Source organism: Euphorbia lathyris, chromosome 7 (assembly GCF_963576675.1).
Source record: "Euphorbia lathyris chromosome 7, ddEupLath1.1, whole genome shotgun sequence".
Taxonomy (NCBI): domain Eukaryota; kingdom Viridiplantae; phylum Streptophyta; class Magnoliopsida; order Malpighiales; family Euphorbiaceae; genus Euphorbia; species Euphorbia lathyris.
This window is the reverse complement of record NC_088916.1, coordinates 49,944,089-49,964,395: the sequence shown is the minus strand read 5'-3', so window position 1 is coordinate 49,964,395 and position 20,307 is coordinate 49,944,089. Positions and strand designations below refer to the sequence as shown.

Here is a 20,307-nt window from a genome sequence, read left to right as displayed (position 1 = left end):
AACCCTAAAACACCGATTTCCGATTACCCTAAAACACTGTCCTCCTCCCTCTCTTCATCGTGAAATTAAAAACCGATCCTTCCCCTGCATACTTTACACCGATCGACTCCAACAACAGCCACCATGACAAACACATCTAACAACTCCAACAATTCCTCCACCGGTCCAACCAACATAAACATTGTCAATTCCCACACCAACAATTCCGAAACCACAGTAACAACCCACCCCTCCCTTACCGTATCCAACATCTCTACATTCATCAAAATAACCCTTGACATCGAAAAAGGTCACTATCCCGCCTGGTCCGCCCTATTCAAACTCCACGCCAAAGCTTTCCAAGTCCTTGATCACATTATCCCTCCTCCCACTCCTACTGCCTTCCACCAATCCAATCCTGATCTCTAGTCCCGTATTGATGTTGTGGTCCTACAATGGATCTATAGCACCATTTCAATTGACCTCTTACACACAATCATTGAATCTGACTCCACTGCGGCTCAAGCCTGGACCCATCTACAAGAAATTTTCTCTGACAACAAGCATTCTCGGGCTCTATTCCTTCAACAGGAGTTCTCCAAAATCAAACTCGACAACTTCTCCGACATCTCCTCATACTGCCAAAACCTCAAGTCCCTATCTGATCAACTGTCAAGTGTAGACTGTCCTGTGACAAATGATCAAATGGTCCTCCAACTTATTTCTGGACTGTCTGATGCTTATGATACTGTGGGTACCCAAATCAGACATGGCGATCCTCTTCCCTCATTTCAGAAAGCCCGCTCCATGCTTATCCTAGAGGAAACGGCTCGTGCCCGGAAGACCGCCCCACCACAGGACACCGTCGCTCTCACTGCTGCCACCGCCGACCATACCCCGACACAGTCCCCACGTGGCCATTCGACCATTAATCGCCCTAACCAGTACAACCGCGGCGGCAGGCACGTCGGTCGCCATCATTACCGCGGCAGAAATAATTACTGCGGGAATCAGCGGTATCCCGGCTCCTCCTCTCGCGGCGGGTACTCTCAGCCGTGGGGTTACTCCATGCCATGGGGGCCGCAACAGCCATGGGCAGCACCTCCTTGTCCGTTCCCATCCAATAACTGGGCGAATCAGGGCCGCCCACAGCAGCAATCCGGCATTTTGGGTCCCCGTCCACAAACGCAGCAGGCTCACTTGAATATGATCGGTCCATCTTATGCTCCAACCGACATTGCAGAGGCTATGGCACATGGACACCGGAGCCACCTCACATATGACAGCTCACCAAGGTACACTCACCTCTTATTTTAATTCAAGCCTCAATGAACGTATTATTGTTGGTAATGGTCACTGTATTCCTGTTTGTGGATCTGGCACTGCATTGTTGAACACTGAAACCCAAGCCTTGAGACTAAATAATGTGTTGCATGCTCCTAATCTTATAAAAAATCTAATCTTTGTTCGTCAATTTACTAAAGATAACCGAGTCTCTGTTGAATTTGATCCTTTGGGTTTTTCTGTGAAGGATTTACAGACGGGTACCAATATCATGAGATGTAACAGTAGCGGGGATCTTTATCCAGTCGCGTCTAGCTCCCTTCCGCCACCGTCGTCAGCTTCCGTTTTTACTGCTTTGTCGTCTGATGTCTGGCATGGTCGTCTAGGACATCCAGGGCTTCCTGTTTTGAATGCCCTTTTCAATAAAAATTTGCTTTCATGTAATAAAGTTCCGAATGTTTCGGTTTGTCCGTCTTGCATCAATGGAAAACAAGTCAAATTGCCTTTTCAATCCTCCTATAATTCTGCATGTATGCCATTTGATTTAATTCATAGTGACATTTGGACATCCCCAATTTTAAGCTCAAGTGGTCACCGTTACTATGTCTTATTTCTTGATAACTACACAAATTTTCTTTGGACATTTCCACTAGCTCATAAATCACAAGTTTTTAACGTGTTTCTTGCTTTCCGTTCACTCATTCGCGCACAATTTGAACGCGACATTAAAGTTTTTCAATGTGATAATGAGGGTGAATTCAATAATAATTCGTTTCGTCAATTTTCTTCCACTCACGGAATGCAATTCCGATTCTCATGTCCCTATAATTCCTCCCAAAATGGTAAATCTGAGCGAACAATACGCACAGTAAATAACATAATTCGCACTGTCATGAATCACGCATCAGTCCCGTTTAAATTTTGGCATCATGCCCTTGAACTGGCAACTTACCTGTTAAACATATATCCCCACAAAATTCTCGGCTACCACTCTCCCACAAAAATTCTATATCAGACAGACCCAACCTATACTCATTTACGCATTTTTGGGTGTCTTTGCTTTCCTTTAATTCCTTCCGTGTCACGTCATAAGTTAGAGGCTCGTTCGCGGCCTTGCATGTTCCTCGGTTACCCATCCAATCATCGCGGGTACAAATGTCTAGATCTCTCAAATAACAAAATTATAATCTCCAGGCACGTTGTATTTGATGAATCCAAATTTCCCTGTTCGTCAACAATCCCGTCACCTAACTCAAATTCTAAAACCATCGCGGATGTCGAAGGTGGCCTGCTTCCCACGGATCGCCTAGACAGTTCCCACATTGCACCTCACTCGCCCCTTCCGTTCATCGAGTCCACGTCTCCTTCACCATCTGTGCCTTCCGCCTCTCCGGCGTCACCAGCGTCAGTCCCGTCGCATTTGTCTCCCGCGTCTGCGTCGTCGTCTGCGTCCTCCGCAGCAGCATCGTCGCTTCAGTCTTCAGTGTCAGTGTCGTCGTCTCCCGCGTCTGTCTCCTCGTCACATTCCCAATCGAGTCTTCCCTCGAGTCGCTCCTTGTCTCATCGTTCTCAATCCCCATCATCCCCCCACCAATCATTAGCACTAATAATTCTCCCAGCCAATTCACTACAGAAACATCAGATCAGCCCACATCCCACATTACATAACATGGTCACACGAGCTCAACACGGCATCCGAAAACCCCGTCGTATGCTAAATTTATCAGCCTCTACTGCACCCATAATTTCTCCCATACCAAAGTCACCGATCCTTGCATTAAGTGATCCAAACTGGACACAGGCCATGACTGATGAATTTGAGGCTTTAATTCAAAATAAGACGTGGGTACTCGTACCCCGTCCTCAAAATGCTAATGTTATTCGTAGTTGGTGGATTTTCAGGAACAAAACAAATGCAGATGGCTCCTTTGAGCGGTACAAAGCCAGATTGGTTGGCAATGGTTCCGGTCAATTAGCTGGAGTGGATTGTGGTGAAACCTTCAGTCCTGTGGTTAAACCAGCAACAATTAGAGCAGTTCTCAGTATAGCCTTGTCCAGAAATTGGAATATTCGGCAATTAGATGTCAAAAACGCCTTCTTACACGGCGATCTGAATGAAACTGTATACATGCACCAACCATTGGGCTTCCGAGATGCTCAATTTCCCGATCATGTCTATCTGCTCCGCAAATCACTTTACGGCCTTAAGTAGGCTCCTCGAGCCTGGTATCAGCGATTTGCCAATTTTGTAATCAAGGTGGGATTTACCAACAGCATCTCAGACAACTCTCTATTTGTTTACAGACAAGGCCTGGATACAGCTTACATCCTCCTGTACGTCGATGACATAGTTCTCGTCACCTCGTCCGACAGGCTACAGACATCTATTTTATCTCAATTGAACTCTGAATTTGCAATGAAGGACTTGGGTCCATTGCATTATTTCTTGGGAATTTCAGTGACTCGCTCCCCCGGCTCAATTTTTCTATCCCAAAAGAAATATGCATCAGAAATCATTGAGAAGGCTGGCCTTGGCTCCTGTAACGCAGCTAATACTCCTGTCGACACCAAACAGAAGCTTAGCGCTTCCTCCAGCTCCACTTACCACGACCCCACGGAATACAGGAGACTTGCCGGGGCCCTTCAGTACCTTACTCTTACAAGACCAGATATATCCTATGCAGTACAACAGATTTGCTTATTTATGCACGATCCAAAAACTTCACACATGGCTGCCCTTAAGCGTATTCTACGGTATGTGCACGGTACTCTGGATCTTGGTCTCAGTCTGTTAGCCTCCTCACCCACTCAATTGACGTCATACACAGATACTGATTGGGCTGGCTGTCCCGACACTCGTCGCTCCACCTCCGGCTACTGTCTTCCTCGGCGACAGTCTCATTTCCTGGTCCGCCAAACGTCAGCCTACACTGTCGAGATCAAGTGCTGAAGCTGAATATCGTGGTGTTGCAAATGTAGTTTCTGAAACATGCTGGATCCGTAACCTCCTTCTGGAACTTGGCTGTCCAATTGCAAAATCCACCTTAGTTTACTGTGACAACGTCAGCGCAGTATACCTCAGTGGCAATCATGTTCAGCACCATCGCACCAAACATGTCGAGGTGGACATTCACTTTGTTAGGGAAAAAGTGGCAAAAGGTGAAGTCCGGGTTCTACACGTCCCATCTCGATATCAGATTGCTGACATCTTCACCAAAGGTCTGCCGTCACCGTTGTTTGAAGACTTCAGGACTAGTCTCAATGTTCGGCCTCCGAACCCCTCGACTAAGGGGGTGTATTAGAGAATATATTAAACAGATAACATTGCATCTTATAGTTAGTTCCTCATATCTAGACTTGTATCTTAAACTAGTCATTGAACACAACTCAAACTGTATTCATGTATAAATAGACACTTTGTTATCAATAATAATTACGGAAGAATCCAATTTGTTACAGAAAAGTCTAGGGTGTTTCGATCGTGGAAGCTCCAAATACATCAGAAAGCCTTTCAGTTCAGTCAATGAATCAACATAAATTTTGGGATAATAATATGGTAATAATAAAGAAAGATTGGAGATATGAAGGAAAATAATATGCTTCTCTAACTAAACAAAATCAGCATATAAATATATGGGTCCGGCCGGACAAGCGCATGTACACCCAAAGAAAACCATCAATAACCACCACGAAATAAAACATTCCTCAATTGCTCAAAATCATATGAACAAAGGCTACTACAATTCTGGCTACCATAGGAACACTAATATAAGTTAATTGTTAAAGGAACAGAACCACCCACATAAGCCACACTTTTATGGAGCTCTGGAAATTTACTTCTCTTTTTTGTTGTGATATATCTTGTCATCCGCACTCTGCCTTACGGCACAACCTGTAAGATCTCCAAAACATGATCTCAGACTAGAGCACTGAAATCACATTAATTCAATTGCATCCAGAACTGCAACTTACCTGCTCATTACTTGTACCTGCATTTTTCCTAATCTTCAACCTCTTTGAGCTACATATACTCCTTTTCTTTTCTGTTTTAATATCTTCATCCACAAAATTCTGATCTGACACCTCTGCAAGACCAACAATTGTTAAGTCATTTTCCAGTCATAATAAAGATGATCCAAAGTATTAATGATACATTCTTCTACTTTACTATCAGAGCATTAGTTCTTGAACCGTATCCTAGACGGCCTAATTATCATGCATAGGCATGTTGGGGAGTCAAACAAACCATAAAATATGTTTTCCAAGTAATGAAGCAATCTAAACACTGATTCTGTTTGAAATTTCTGCAGTCGATGCCAAACTGGAGTTTTCTTTTGAAATGGTGGACTTTCTCATACTCGTTGCACTAGAAACTAGTCTCGTGACTTCGGGCTCATCTAAAAATGAACTGGTCAAATTGATTTTTGATTTTATGTATGATTTGTAGCTTTCTCCCTCACATATGGATAAACTATTTAACTCAATTATGTATCTAAAACACCTACTGAAACACGATGGAAGAAAGGAAGCTAATAATAATGCCTTGAATATACAAAAAGGAAAAAATTAAATTAACGGCGAAGATGTAAAAGAATACCAACCAAATCAAACCTTCAAGGAAGCACATAAAGAAAACTGAGATTACCTGTATTACAGTCAACCAGGTCATCATGATATGATGGATAAGAATGTTTGGAAAATGTTGCTCTCCCACCGGAAGCTGAGGTCTTCTCACTCAAGTTGGTTGCTTGGCATAGTGATGCATCACTTTCGAGAGGAGTAACTTGTGATTTTCTTGCAGGCTTGAAATGTTGAATCCAAGGGTTTGTCAAAATCTCATGGGGTTCATTCTTTACATTTACTTGTGAGTCTGGCTTTTGAAAATTTACTCTCTTCCAGCTACCGCCTCTGAGAACCTTGAACTAGAATAAAATTAAAATGAAAAATACGGAAATTAAAAGGATAGTATTTTCAATGAGGTGTATATATTCACGTGCATGCAGATGCAGTTCATATAGAAAGAGAAGGGTATTTAATTAAAAAAATATCAATGCTCTGTTTCAAACCTGGCCAGATGAAGTTGACGTGTTATATTGACCTTGCTGTGATATGTTTCGATCTGACATCTCTTTTGGCATTTGCAAACCAAGAAGATCCATGGAATCATATAATTGGTTCACAAATGATGCTTCCATGGATTTAAGGTAAAGACTGTGTTTCTCATTTGTCCATTCTGTACACATAGATTCTTCCATCGTCAAATCCTGATAGTTTATAATTATAATTTGTCATCAGAATACTCCAAAAAGCTCTTTCTGCTTCATGAAATCACAAAGGAGATTCATATTCAAGAATTACTGGTAATAAGCAAAAAAGAAAAGAAAAAATAAATAAATACATATCTTGATTTGATAAAGATCAACTTAAAACAATTATGACTGGTTCAAGGACCAAAGTGAAAATTGGTCCAGCTTCTCAAATGTTTTGATCCATTATGAGCTCAGACTACACTGCTCTAACAGAGATGAGAAGTATTCTTGTAAGCTGACTGCAGATTCTGAATCCCCTCACCACTTCTCTATTGAACTCAAACTCAACAAAAAGAGGGCATGGAAAAGAGGATTGGAAGGAAATCTAGAAAATATGCTCAAGAAAATTACCAATATCCATGAAAAAGAATATTGCAGTTCAACTTCAATTATATAATTCTTTAACTCCATGAACAAAGAAAATATATGTCAGGAATCTGTTGTCCATTTAATTATTTGATTTCAACTCTTTGGGATAGTGAAAAGAAGTTCATTATATCTGACCAACGTTCTACAATCATTAGTTATTTGGTCACTGTTCTATGATCATAAGTGGAAGCAATTGGTAACTTAATGGTCATCATTGTTAAATTTGATTAGATGCTAATGCATATCTTACTTCTAGCAATAACATATTTGCAGCATGACATATATAAAAACAAAATAAGAACAACCTGTTGTTCAATATGAGAAAATCTCCCTAGGTGACATGTCATTTGACAATAAAAAACATAGATGGTTAACTACAACATGACATTGGCAGTGGTCAGTTGTATGATTGAGCAAACATCCAGTCAACTGAAAGTAATAGCAAAGGATTGATATCTTAAGCTGCATATTTAGAAAAGAAAAAGGAAAGCAAGAAAAAATACGTCATCCTAGTAGAGGAGACAACTAGTTGTTCCATCAGAAAAGGTCAGTTACTTGGCAGAAAATAAAGGCAGGTCCATGGAGAAACTTGATAGGGTACTAGTAAACCTGTTTTGGCTGGACTAAGGCAACAGGATCTGCAGTGCTTCAGGTTCTTCAAAGATTGGAGAAAATCAAAGACAGCTTTAAGGAACCACTAGAGAGGTTTTTCAAGATATCTCTTTTCTTTATTTATTTATTTTTTTTATTATTTTGTCATTAGGTCCGATTATTGGCTCAAAGTTGCTCAGGCACCCTTTAGGTGGCCTCTCTCCCAATTAAAGTTTAATGGGTACAGTAGGACTCGAACTCGAAATCTCTAGCTTAAGCGACTTAAGGCCCTTACTACTCAAGCAACCCTTAATTGGTATTCCAAGATATCTCCACGCAAGCTACTATATGTAAAGAGCTTTTAGAATCTCTGCTAAAAGAATCTAACTGTATCCAATAAATTTTAATCTTTTGGATGAAGAGAGATGTTTATAAGAAGATGATAGCTGGCCCAATAGGAAACAAGTGATTCAATGGATGAATTTTGGATGTTGCTAATACCAGAATCTTTCATAACTCCATCAAATGTAGGAAAACTTCAAATAAGTCCAACAGTAGAATTCTAACAGATACCCACTGAGATCATATCTGCTATTCTGGTCTTTTATAAACAACTTTTGGGATATAACAGAAAGAGGAGAGAATGATCTCAGGTTCTCAACTTAATTTGTTAAATCAAGTCGCTCAAAAGGATCTTTGCAGTCTTATTATGGACCATGAAGTTAAAGAAGCCAAGCATAATTAGTGTGGAGAGTGATAAAGCCCCTAGAGCCGGTGGATATAATAATTTCTTTTATAATACAATAATAATTGCATATTGCAGGTAAAGAAGTTAGTAAGGTTGTCTAAGTTTTTGGGATCCACTATTCTTCTAGGAATGACAGATTACTCAGATATACCAACGTAACAGCTATGGCCATCATTCTTAAAGTAGCTAATCCTGAAGGTTTGAGTGATTATAATTTATAGGCCCAATTCATGCTGCAATTCCTGTATAATGGACCACAAAAGTATTAGAAGATAGGTTGAACATTCATAAAGACCAGATAATTTACTTCAACCTAGTCTGATTATACTCTGGGTGAGATATTAATAGACAATACCCTGCTAGGAGTCTAGGACTAGGTCAGGAATTATTACAGGAAGGCATACAATACTCGATGCCACTAGGATTCCTTGGATAAGTTTGCATTTTCTGGCTCATTTATCAAACCCATTATAGTGTGCCTGAGAAATCCTAGGTCATCCCATTGTGGTAAGTGGATCACTAGAGGACGCTTCTCTGGGAGTGAGCATGATTTAAGACATGGTAACCCAATGTCAAATTCTCCTTTTTTGCTCAGGTAATGGAATATCCTACTCAAACATCAACGGTAACAGGCTGCAACGAGATGCAACTAAATCACCTACAGTTTCGATGATATACACATTTTATGTGATGGTGATACCCATCAGTGAAACTAATTCATCAGACTTTGCTACTTCCTTTCCATTCTCAGCCCTGCAGAAAAATGCTTATATAGAGTTCTGCATAGCAGAACTTGAAGAGTATCATACGTATGCTGCAATTGAGAAAACCCCTCATTTCCTCCCTATTCAAGATCTTGGAGTACCATCATTATCAACATCTTATATAACAGAAAAAACAAACAAGAGATTTTTTGGTCAATAAGAAATGAAACAAAAAGGAACAGCGGTAGTCTTGCAGAATCAACAAACCAAAAGGATGATTTGTGTCAAAAAAACAAAATCAAATTTGACGGAAAATTTACAGATCTATGAATACAGCAAAAGGACGAACACCACAAATAATCAAAACCCAACTACTGAATCAATATTCGCTCCTGCTAGTATTCAAAGTCCACTTCCTCTTTAACAAAAGTAACAATAAACAAAAAAATATCTGAAGAATAAAGAATGACGAGAATAAAACAAGAAAAGCAAAGTTAATCTCCAGATACATATCATATCCTTAGAATTCATCTATAGAAAATCCCCAATTATCTACCTGTTGAGCAAAGTGGGCAGAGTCGGCACTGGAAGACACGGAAGGTTGTGAAATGGCATGAGCTTTGCTTCTGAAACCATCCATGTGTGTGTGTATGGTAAATTAAGTGGAAGAAATTGCAGATTACAAAAGGAAAGGCAGGAAAATGAGAGAATGAGAAGAGCTTCTTCTTCTTCTTCTTCGATGAGGAGAGGTGAAGAGAAGAGAGGGCAAAATGATGTGATGATGAATTGGAGGTGGCGTTGGGGACAAAAACAAGTTACAGTTGTCACCGATTTTTACACGTGTCAACGGCCACGTCACATGGAAATGATCTTTCGCCGAGGGGAGAAGTAGATATTTTCTCATCTTTTTGTGTGCGTCGAAAATATCTATTGTCTTGACTTGTGAACTAAAATTAAGTTACGTGGCTGCACTTTTATTATCACCATGGCCCGCTGTTATTATCTTCTGGGTTTTTGTCTTTTTTTTTTTTTTTTTTTTTTGGATAAACTATACTCACAGCCCCTGAATTTTAAATTTAAACACAAAAATCTCTGAAATCTATTTTTTTAATTAAACATAAAAGTGTATTGTGAAAATGTCTCTGATCTTAAAATAAAAAAAAGTTCAGAATTAAAATTATTTAAAACTAAATTTCTGATAAAATCATACTTCCTTTTATTTTTTCAAATTATTAAAAGTTATTTTCTGATTTAGAATATTATTTCTGTCAGCAATATTGAAAAGTTATATATTATTAAAAAGAATTATCGATTAATAATTTTATATTAATAAATCACAAAGTTCTTGAGGCATATAAGTTTTTTTCTTTGTAAAAGTATGCCAAAAATGAAATCCATAGATATTATTTTTTGATATTTAATTATTCGGTTGTAAAAATTTCTTTTTAATTTTCTGATATATCATTAAATCTAAAAAACGAATATGTAAATATAGAAAAGAAAAACCAAAACCAACTGTCTACAAATCATAACCATTCATTCAAGTTGATCTTAGGGAAAAAAGATATTTATAGCAAAATTTTGTTTTAGGAAGATATTTATAGAAAATATCTAAAAACTGAATTGTAAAAAAATATCTGTTATTATATTCAGTAATATTCATTTACATGTTTTTTTGGTAAAAAATATCATTAGATATATGATCTTTTATTTAAATATATTAAACTATGATCATGTACTTTTTTATCTCATTGAACTCTTTATGACAAAAAAAATAATGATTTCTGAACATAAAATTTGGTTAACAGATTATTATTAGTTACACCTGCATTCAAAATTTATATTTTTTCACTGTTTAAAAGCAGTTTTGGAGGTGTAATTTAGATATAGAAAAAATTTAAAAACTTTAACTCAAACCGTAAAAAATATTTTTTTAATAATTTTCAATACAGATTAAGTTAATAACGTACTTAGATATTAGGCTTAATAGGCACCCAACCCCCTAAACTTGTAACTTTTTTTCACTTGACCCCCTCAACTTAGGGGACAACCTCTCAACCCCATCAACTCTCCAAAAACATCACATACAGCCTCTTACGCTCCTATGTTCGATTAAAATATTGACCCGTGTAGAAAACGCGTTTCACTGTTAACCACACCAATGTCACGTGTTATTTTTTATTAAATTTTTCTATTGAAACCCTTGCTCGGCGAGCAAGTCCATTTGTGCTCGGCGAGTAACTACCAGAGATGAATTTCGATCATAATTTATTAATTTGGTCATAAAGGATTTAATGAAAAAAAATAAATGATGAAATATTTAATGTATCTAAATAAATGATCAAGAAATTAAGAGATTAATAAACGAGCTAATGATATTTTTGGAATTTTTTTTTTCTTTTACAATAAATGTTATTGCGGTAATATAATTTTTTTATCTTAAATTTACAAGTCAAAATAGTAGTAATGTCTAATCACTAATCTCACTTCCCAGATGATGCAAAGTTGACTAAGCACATCTTTACTTTACTTAATGAAAGTCGGTGCCACGATAATTTGCTTTATAATTATGTTTTGTTTATTAAACTCTTTTTCACCTTTTCTCGTTCTTATTTTATAAAACACTTTTCTCATTAATTAAGTGAATGTAATACTCCTACCGATTTTGGAAAGTACAATTATAATATTACATTTTATTTTAGGGTATAATCAACAATTATAAGATTTTATGTTTGTATCTAACACAGTCATCAGTCCTGTATTTTTTTTTTAATTTATATAGTCTCTAAATTTTTATTTTCATCAACTATTAATTCTTATATTTAAGATGATGATTTGAAATACGAAAATTAATCTTCAATCTATGTTTTACTAATAAAATACATATTTTATTTTATGTCTTTTTCTTTTTTCTTCGCATAATCACAATTTCTCTAATGTTAAGTAATATTTATTAATTTTTATATAACTATATTTTGATTTTATAACGTTAAACTTTTTTTTTAAATGTTATAACTTAAACTTATTCATTAAAAGAATAATGATTTTTTTAAATTATTAAAATAATATTACTTTTTTTTTATTTTATGAATGAAATAAATAAAAATATAATTTTTTTAAAATAATCATAATAATATTTGAGGTTAGTTTAAAGATATTTTATTAAAGTATAAAAAAGATTAAGAGAACAAATAACATTATTTTTTATATATTTAAAATACATGAGTATATAAATATTGGTGTACGTATATATGGGTTAGGCTATGCTTACTTTGTTTTTGACAAAGTAAGTCTTACTTTGTTTTTTCTACTATTGGATGGTGATGAACTTTGACAAAGTAAACTCATCTAATGGTAGAAAAAACAAAGTAAACCTTACTTTGTCAAAAACAAAATAAGCATAGAAAGCACCACGTATATATACTACATAAATTTCATTAAAAAATATTTTGATTTAAAAATATATATATTTTTTTAACTTTATATCATTAACTAGGAGTAATTTTGTATTTTCATATACGTTTTTTTTCTTTATGTCTCATCGACTGGTTTGATGCAAATATCAACTGTAACCATCGAATGAATGGGATTGAATGGCCTACTTTGTTTTCAATTGGAATTTGGTGGTTATGGAAGACACGGAATGGGAGGATTTTTAATGATGCGGGAGTGCCAGAACTGCTGGCGGATCATGTTCAGTTCTGTGCCCGAGAGTGTGTGGCGGCGAAAATGGGACTGTTGGTTCAGATGACTAAACAGAAGGAAGCAAGGTGGGTTGTGTGGCCTCCACCTGATTCAGGTTGGGTGAAAGTGAATACGGATGGAGCAAGCAAAGGAAATTCGGGAACCGCCTCTGCGGGGGGGACTAATCCGAGATAGCTCAAGCGAGTGGAAAGGGGGCTTCCTAGTCAATTTGGGAATTTGTTCGGCGCTGTTAGCAGAATTATGGGGTTTATACTTTGGGCTTTGTTTGGCTTGGGCTAAGGGCTTCAGACAAATACAGGTCGAGCTTGATTCATCACCAACTATCCTTCTTTTGCAAAACACGAGTACACCACCCATTGGGATGGATAATACGTGAATGTCAGAGACTCATAGATAGAAATTGGGAAGTACAGCTAAAGCATGTTTTCAGGGAAGGTAATCAGGCAGCTGACTGGATGGCAAGCTTCATAGGCACATTTGTCCTGGATCACCACGAGTGTGGTGCGTCTCTTGCAGGTCTCCAGCATATTCTACTCGAAGATTGGCAAGGCCGAGGGACGACTAGAATGATTGTACATTAGGATTTATTTTTGCTCTTTCTTTTTTTTTTCCTGGGCGTAGTGCCTTCCTTCATCCCAAAAAAAAAATATACAAAAATAAATGGAGGGACTAAAGAGTTGATTAAAATAAAGATTAAGGCCATGTTTGTTTGGGGGAAAATATTCTGCACGAAAATATTTTCCCAATTTTTCAGTGTTTATTTAGGCAGGAAAATAAGTAGTAAGTCAATGGAAAAAGAAGAAAGAAATAAGGGAAAATGTTTTACCCTTTTGAAAAATGTAAAACATTTTCCCCAAAATATACGCGTTTAGAGAAAAATGGTGAAAACGTTAAAAAAATGTAAAAATACGAAAAATATGAAACATGAATAACGTAAAAACGTTACAAAACACGAGAATATGAAAAAAAAATCGCAAAAAACATGAAAAGGCGAACAAACTCGCAAAAACGCAAAAAAAGAGAGCAAACACTTGAAAAGGCACAAAACATGAACAACGTGAAAAAGTGACAAAACACGAAATATATAAAAACGTGAAAAATACAAAAAACACGAAAACGTGAAAAAATATGAAAAACACAAAAAATGCAAAAACGCAAAAACATGACAATACGTGAAAAACGCGATAAACATGAAAAGGCGAAAAATGCAAGCAAAACACGAAAACATCAAAAATATGAAAAGCATGAAAAAACGTGAATAACACGAAAAAGTAACAAAATGCGAAAAATTAAAAACGCGAAAAAAAAGGAAAAAACCGAAAAAATAAACGTGAAAACATGAAAAAATGAAGAAAAAATGCAAAAAAAAAAAACACAATAACAATAATTTACACGAGAAAACGTACACTTTATAGTAATAGATTTGAGGGTAATGTTGTTTTTTTGAATAAAAAATTATATATTTTATTCTATCTTATTCTACCAATCAAACATATGAATAGTTATTCCTAAGAAATTTTTATTCCATTCTTTGTTATTCTGTTCTTTTGGAATAACAATTCTATTTCGTTCCATTCCATTCTGTTAACCAAACCACACCTTACAGTTTATGTGTGTTTTTTGTGCTTAATTTGTGCTTAATACATGTGAATCTCTTTTTTGTGTTTTATATATACAATTGAAAATAAAAAATACAGAAAATCTATATTTAGTGGTTGGAAAATATTTTCCAGTGTTGTTGCCAAACACATGAAAATATTTTATTTTCCTGCACAATATTTTTCATGAATAAAAAATTTCAGAACACAATATTTTCCCCCAAACAAACAGGGTCTAAGAATCTTATAATAACATAATGGATTTACTAGTATGTTATGTAAAAATACAAGAACCTTATAATTATTTACCTAATTTATATACGGTGGTTTTCACCGTAAGTGACTGACCAATTGATCACCGATAGATTTATGCTTATTAGAATCCTAAGGTGGATATTAAAATCATCCTAAAGTTTAGATCTAATAAGCTTATATTTATCAATGACTAGCCTAATTCACTGGGTGAAAACCACCGAATTATATATGTGTGTCTGTTCTAAATTGCAGGTATCTTCGTTGAGATAATCTTGGTAGTAGTTTAGTCATAGTTAATGATTCTTGCCCTTCACTGCAAACGTAATTAATGAAAGATAAATCTGAGATCTTTTTCACAAACGCAATCTGCATTACTAACTGAACTAACTCGTAGGTAATTTATTTTATTTTATCATATTATTTTATTCCAATATTGTCTTTTTTAATTCAATAATAACAAACGTTAAACATAAATTTTAATTTGATTAAGAATTTCGATAAATGGAATAAAGTATAAAAATACACCTAACATTAACTCCTAGAAACAAAATTACCCATATGATAACATGTGAATGTTATCCTCAGAGCTTTTAAGAGATATTTAAATTCGAATGTCTAGGAAGCGTCCAACAAGATTTCAAATAATGTTATGGCTGCATGTCAAGAATTCAGAACACGGTTGGTGCAAATATATCTAATTGGAAGCCTATAAGTAAGTGACATAATCCCTTGGAACAGCCACATTCAGCAATTTCGATTTAAAAACGCCCAATTTTGCCCAAGTAATCATATGATGTGTGTTCAGAGGATGTCGTAAACCCTTCATAATAGGAGATGTGATGATCTCTGATGAGGTGGTTTGTTCAATTTGAATGGGCATAGCTTGTGTAACATCACAAAATTCTTCTACCAATGGGATAGGTTGAAGACTCACTGGAGTATAGCAATATGACAAATCAGGATTGATGGAAGGATGGGTCAAATTTCCAAATGGCACGACTACATTATACACTGATCGACTAGATGTAGAACTAGACATAGTCATTTTCTAGATGCCCTGGATGGATTGTCGTCCAGACTAGGTTGGCAAAAAAAACACTAGAAATACAATGGTCAGTGTAGGTAGAATTGGCAATGCATCATGGATATCAGATTCCTTTTTATTTAGTTTTTCGAACAGAAAATCATACTCATAAAAAATAACATGGCGTAAGACATAAATTTTCAAAGAAATGGAATTCAAATAATGAAAATCTTTATTAAATTTCCTATATCTTCAAATATACATTTGACTGAATGATGATATAATTTATGAGGAGCATACATACGTAATTATGGATAATATAGACTACTAAAAACACGTAATTAGGAATAATAGGACCAAGTAAAAGATGATATAGAATAAAAAAATTAGAGTAGAAGTAGGCAACAGATTATTAACATAATCGGTTGTATTAAAAGCAAAAGACGAAAGGAAGTTGGTATGTGGGCATAGTAGGCATTGAAAACCAGTTTCAACAATATATATGTGTTTATGTTTTGCACAACATTTTGCTCCAGGGTATATGAACACTATGATCATTGTACAATCTCATTATATGCAAGATAAATTATGAGAGCACAAAATTCACCATCCCAATCAGATTGAAAGGACTTCATCGGAAGCCCAGAGAAAATAGTCATTTTTTAGATGCCCTCGATGGACTGTCGTCCAAACTAGGTTGGTGAAAAAAAGCTCTAGAAATGCGATGGTTGGTGTAGGCATAATTGACGGCGAATCATGGATATCAGATTCCTTTTTATTTAGTTTTTCGAATGAAAAAATCCTACTCATAAAAAATAACATGCCATAAAACGTAATTTTCAAAGAAATGGGATTAAAATAACGAAAAATATTTATTAAATTTCCTATATCTTAAAATATGCATTTAACTAAACAATGAGATAATTTATGAGTAACTATGGATAACATAGACTATTAAAAACACTTAATTGTGAATAGTTGAGCCAAGTAAGACATGATATGGAATAGAAAAGTTAAGAGTAGAAGTAGGAAACCAATTATTAACATAATTGGTTGTATCAAAAACAAAAGACAAAAAGAAGCTGGTAAGCATTGCTAAAGCAGTTTCAATAATATGTATGTGTTTCTATTCTACACAACGTTTTGCTCTAGGGTATAGGAACACGGTGATTGTTGTACAATCCCATTATATGCAAGATAAATTATGAGAGCACGAAATTCATCACCTCAATCAGATTGAAAGGACTTCATCGGAAGCCCAAAAAATTTCTCAACCATTAATCGATAACACACAAAACATCAAATACCTCTGATTAATTTTTTAGAAAATAAATCCATGAATATTTTCTATAATGATCAAAGAATAGTATATAATATGAATATCCATAGTGAGATCAAATTTTTGTAGGACCATATATATCAGAACAAATTAATTTGAGAGGTTGAGTAGGAGTTTAAAAAGAATGAACAAAAGCTAATTTATGAATTTTGCTAACGCAACTTGTGTCATGGAGAGAGAGAATTTTGTTATCAAATGAAATAATAATATTAGAATTAATTAACTTCCTTACTGAGAGAACATATGTATACTTTAAACGAGCATTTCATATTGTTAAAGCTGTCAAATATATTTGAATTGGAACGAAAGACAACATTAGAAGATAGTAGAGCCCATCCTTACTCTACCCCTTGAGGAGTGTTTCTTTTGTTACCAAATCCTTAATAATAAAAGAATTAGTAGAAAAATTCAATAGAAATATTATTAAAAGTAGTAAGGGATCATATAGGCTTTCCTTTTATATTGATGGAGAAGTGACCTCGTGTTATTCAAGAAATAAAGACAAATGGTGAGATAGTGCGAGTTGTCCTTACCTTTCCCTACCTTTATTTATGTATGGGACATTTATTTGAAGAAACATGTTTGACCTTCCTTCTCTATGTCTAGATGAACATGCATTCTTTTCTCTACAGTTTGGTAAACTTCTAACTAATTCAATCAGAAACCATTGTATATAAATTAAATTTTGGCAACAAAAGAAATATAAAGAACATCTCTAAAATCAAAAGTTTTACCATTGAGAGGAAATTTAGAGGAACCAACTGAATGAATAAGGAGTTTAGAATCATTACCATTTGTAACTTCCTCGATACCTTGATACTAAGAATGAAGAGCAAGATTTTCCAAGTTCGATGTTAAATGATGGTTGATACCAATACCCATATTCCAAAGTTGATGGTTTTGAGCTTAATGTGTGAAAATATTAGACTGAGGGTGATAGAGTAGATAGTTGTCTTTTAGGAAAGTATGATAAGTGCAATTTTGTGCAAAGTGATCCGCCTTTTGCAATTATAACATGTAAAAATTTTGATATCTAATATAACAATCGTAGTTCCCCGAACTTGACCAAAAGGTTGCGTATAAAGTTGTTGAGAATTCCAATTTGGAGAAAACCTAGTACTGAGTGTTAGACATTTGTCCACCATGGTTCACTTTACCCCCATCCACGACCTCGATTATTAGATTTTTTACCTGCATAGTGTGTAGACGGTGTAACCAAGTGGTTTTCAGTTTTCCATCTCGGTTTGAATGATTCTTTTCACTGAGAAGCAATCCAAATAGCACATTATTTATAGGCTCCAAATAAGCTTCCAAAATTCGAACAAACGGTTAGAAGGATACTCCCAAACCAACCAAAATGTAATCAAAGAAATCATTAGTGATGTTGTAAATCAGTCAATTGATCAAAATAGATTTTACTTTTTTGCAAATAAACAAAAATTGTATCAAATCACATTGACTAGTAAGCAACTTATTGCACAAAAACCGAATATGGAGGTCTAGACCCTTAAGAAAAGGTAGCATGGAGCTTCTGTCATGCTTGTAGAAATGTTGATGATCCAATGAGTTGCGGTACGATTGATTAAAAAACAGATTAGAATATCCAAGAGAAAACCTGATGATCTTATTGCTCATATAAAATAAAACCATCACAATCAGAGGGAGGAGGAATTGTGTTATCAATTGAATGTATAATCGACGTCATTTCAAGGGCAACACTAATTGTGTTTTCCATAGTTGAAAGACAAGCTATAAGACATATTTGGAGTAAATTATAACATAAATTGGTTATGAAAAATAAAATTCAAACCATACCCTTGACTAAGACTCGTCAACATGGTAGAAGAAGAAGAATTTTTTCATTGGGGTGGCCATAATCTCTATTTGGTGTTTAAATCTTCTATGGCTCTCATACCATATAAATAAATAGTATTCTCAATATTATTTCAACGTACTTAATATGGCATATACATGAACACTTATATATAGTACAACAAAACAAATCCAAGTAAAATACATAGTCCTAAATCAAGTCATAGTAGGATCCTCTCTTTGGCGTTGAACACACAGTAGTCATGGAGGGCATGACCGGTTGTTCGTGAATGTATCTTATACAAATTCCTATCTCATGTGGCTTGTCGATCCCTAACATCATAAATGGTGAAAATTATCTATAACATTGACAAGTTGTGCCAATTTTAAACATAATTATCGAAATCCTCTCTTTAGTCACGAATCTTGTTATCTTCACTGCACATATATGTCATGTTATTACCCATCAGTAATAAATGATAGACATATACATACATGTGAAAAAAATTAAAAATATATAATATTCTACACATGTTGTACAAAAAAATCCAAATATATCATTGATTTTAGAGGTATTTTATCTCCAAATCTATTCTGAAATTACAAAAAAAAAAAAGACATAATTTGTTTAACAAATTAATATGCAACTAGTATAAAACACGAAAATATAATATTTGTGTTTTTAATGATATTTGAAATTGACCCCACTTATCCACATTATGAAAAAGTTGCACTATTTATGATGTTAGTTAAGGATACAATTACTTTTAACTGTCAACTTAGAAGTATTTTTATACCTTATCCTTGGAGTTTGCTTGGATGGAGTTTTTTCAAGGTTAAATAAAGGAGGTTAGCTATCTAACTATGCTTGGATAGAAATTTACTTTAAAGTGAAGGGGGAAGGTTATTTCAAGGTTAATTCAAGATTAGAAAAGCTCAGTTTTTAATCTCCTAGAACGGTGGGATTTAGGAGTTAGATATTTTCAGTTGACAAATATAACATCCTCTGACCTTTCTAATTCTAAGCTTAACATCGAGACACCCTCGTCCCATTTATTTTTTTTATATACTATTCTTTTTTCTTCCGAGAGCTCCATTATCAAACATTCTTTTATCAATAATGTTCATTTAGATGGCTCAAATATTTATTTATTTATTTGTATCAATACTTTTTTTTTGTCAAACATGTAACATTGTAACTTGATTATATTTGTTAAAACAACTGTTCTTTTTCTTTTTAGATAGATGATGAGCAATTGATTTGTTATGTTTAATCTAAGTGATTTGTTTTTCAACAATTAATTGTTTTGAATTTTTTTTTTAATGTTAGTTATTTATGATTTTAATTTAGTGGCTTAAAAATTATAAACTAGATAACATATGTTTAAGTTGGAGGGTGATTTAATCATATGTTCCCCTACCTAAATAGCATATATTATGAGATGCAGTTAGGGGCGAAGCCCCCCGGCACCGGCTCCACTATTAAGTAGCGGTGGTTTCGTCTTTTATAGCACTCTAATATTAGTTTATAGGGTAAATAATTTATTAGTTCCCTAGTTTTTACCTAACACACTGTTTAGTCCCCCTATT

At 34.9% G+C, this 20,307-nt stretch overlaps 1 protein-coding gene across 3 annotated transcripts; it reads right to left on the bottom strand.

The window, feature by feature from the left end:
- Positions 1-4,845: 4,845 nt before the first annotated feature.
- On the bottom strand, positions 4,846-9,775 carry LOC136235818 (cold-regulated protein 27). 3 transcript variants are annotated; one of them, XM_066025862.1, is made up of 5 exons: positions 9,541-9,775; positions 6,330-6,527; positions 5,909-6,185; positions 5,253-5,348; positions 4,846-5,155 (listed from the first exon to the last, which is right to left on the bottom strand). In XM_066025862.1, the coding sequence occupies exons 1-5, from the start codon at positions 9,622-9,624 to the stop codon at positions 5,097-5,099; spliced, it is 714 nt and encodes a 237-aa protein (XP_065881934.1). In that variant the 5' UTR covers positions 9,625-9,775; the 3' UTR covers positions 4,846-5,096. The 3 variants fall into 3 exon arrangements, with proteins under 3 accessions (XP_065881934.1, XP_065881936.1, XP_065881935.1); XM_066025864.1 differs by having other exon boundaries at positions 5,236-5,348; positions 9,541-9,774; XM_066025863.1 differs by having other exon boundaries at positions 4,846-5,348; positions 9,541-9,774.
- Positions 9,776-20,307: the final 10,532 nt, after the last annotated feature.

What these genes read in the sequence shown, in the direction of transcription:
- LOC136235818 (XM_066025862.1), bottom strand. Translation starts at nt 9,624, where the DNA reads ATGGATGGTTTCAGAAGCAAAGCTCATGCCATTTCACAACCTTCCGTG. An exon ending in CGTCAACTTCATCTGGCCAG is followed by an intron (nt 6,186 to 6,329) that starts GTTTGAAACAGA and finishes ATTTTATTCTAG; the next exon opens with TTCAAGGTTCTCAGAGGCGG. An exon ending in GAAGATTAGGAAAAATGCAG is followed by an intron (nt 5,156 to 5,252) that starts GTACAAGTAATG and finishes GAGATCTTACAG; the next exon opens with GTTGTGCCGTAAGGCAGAGT.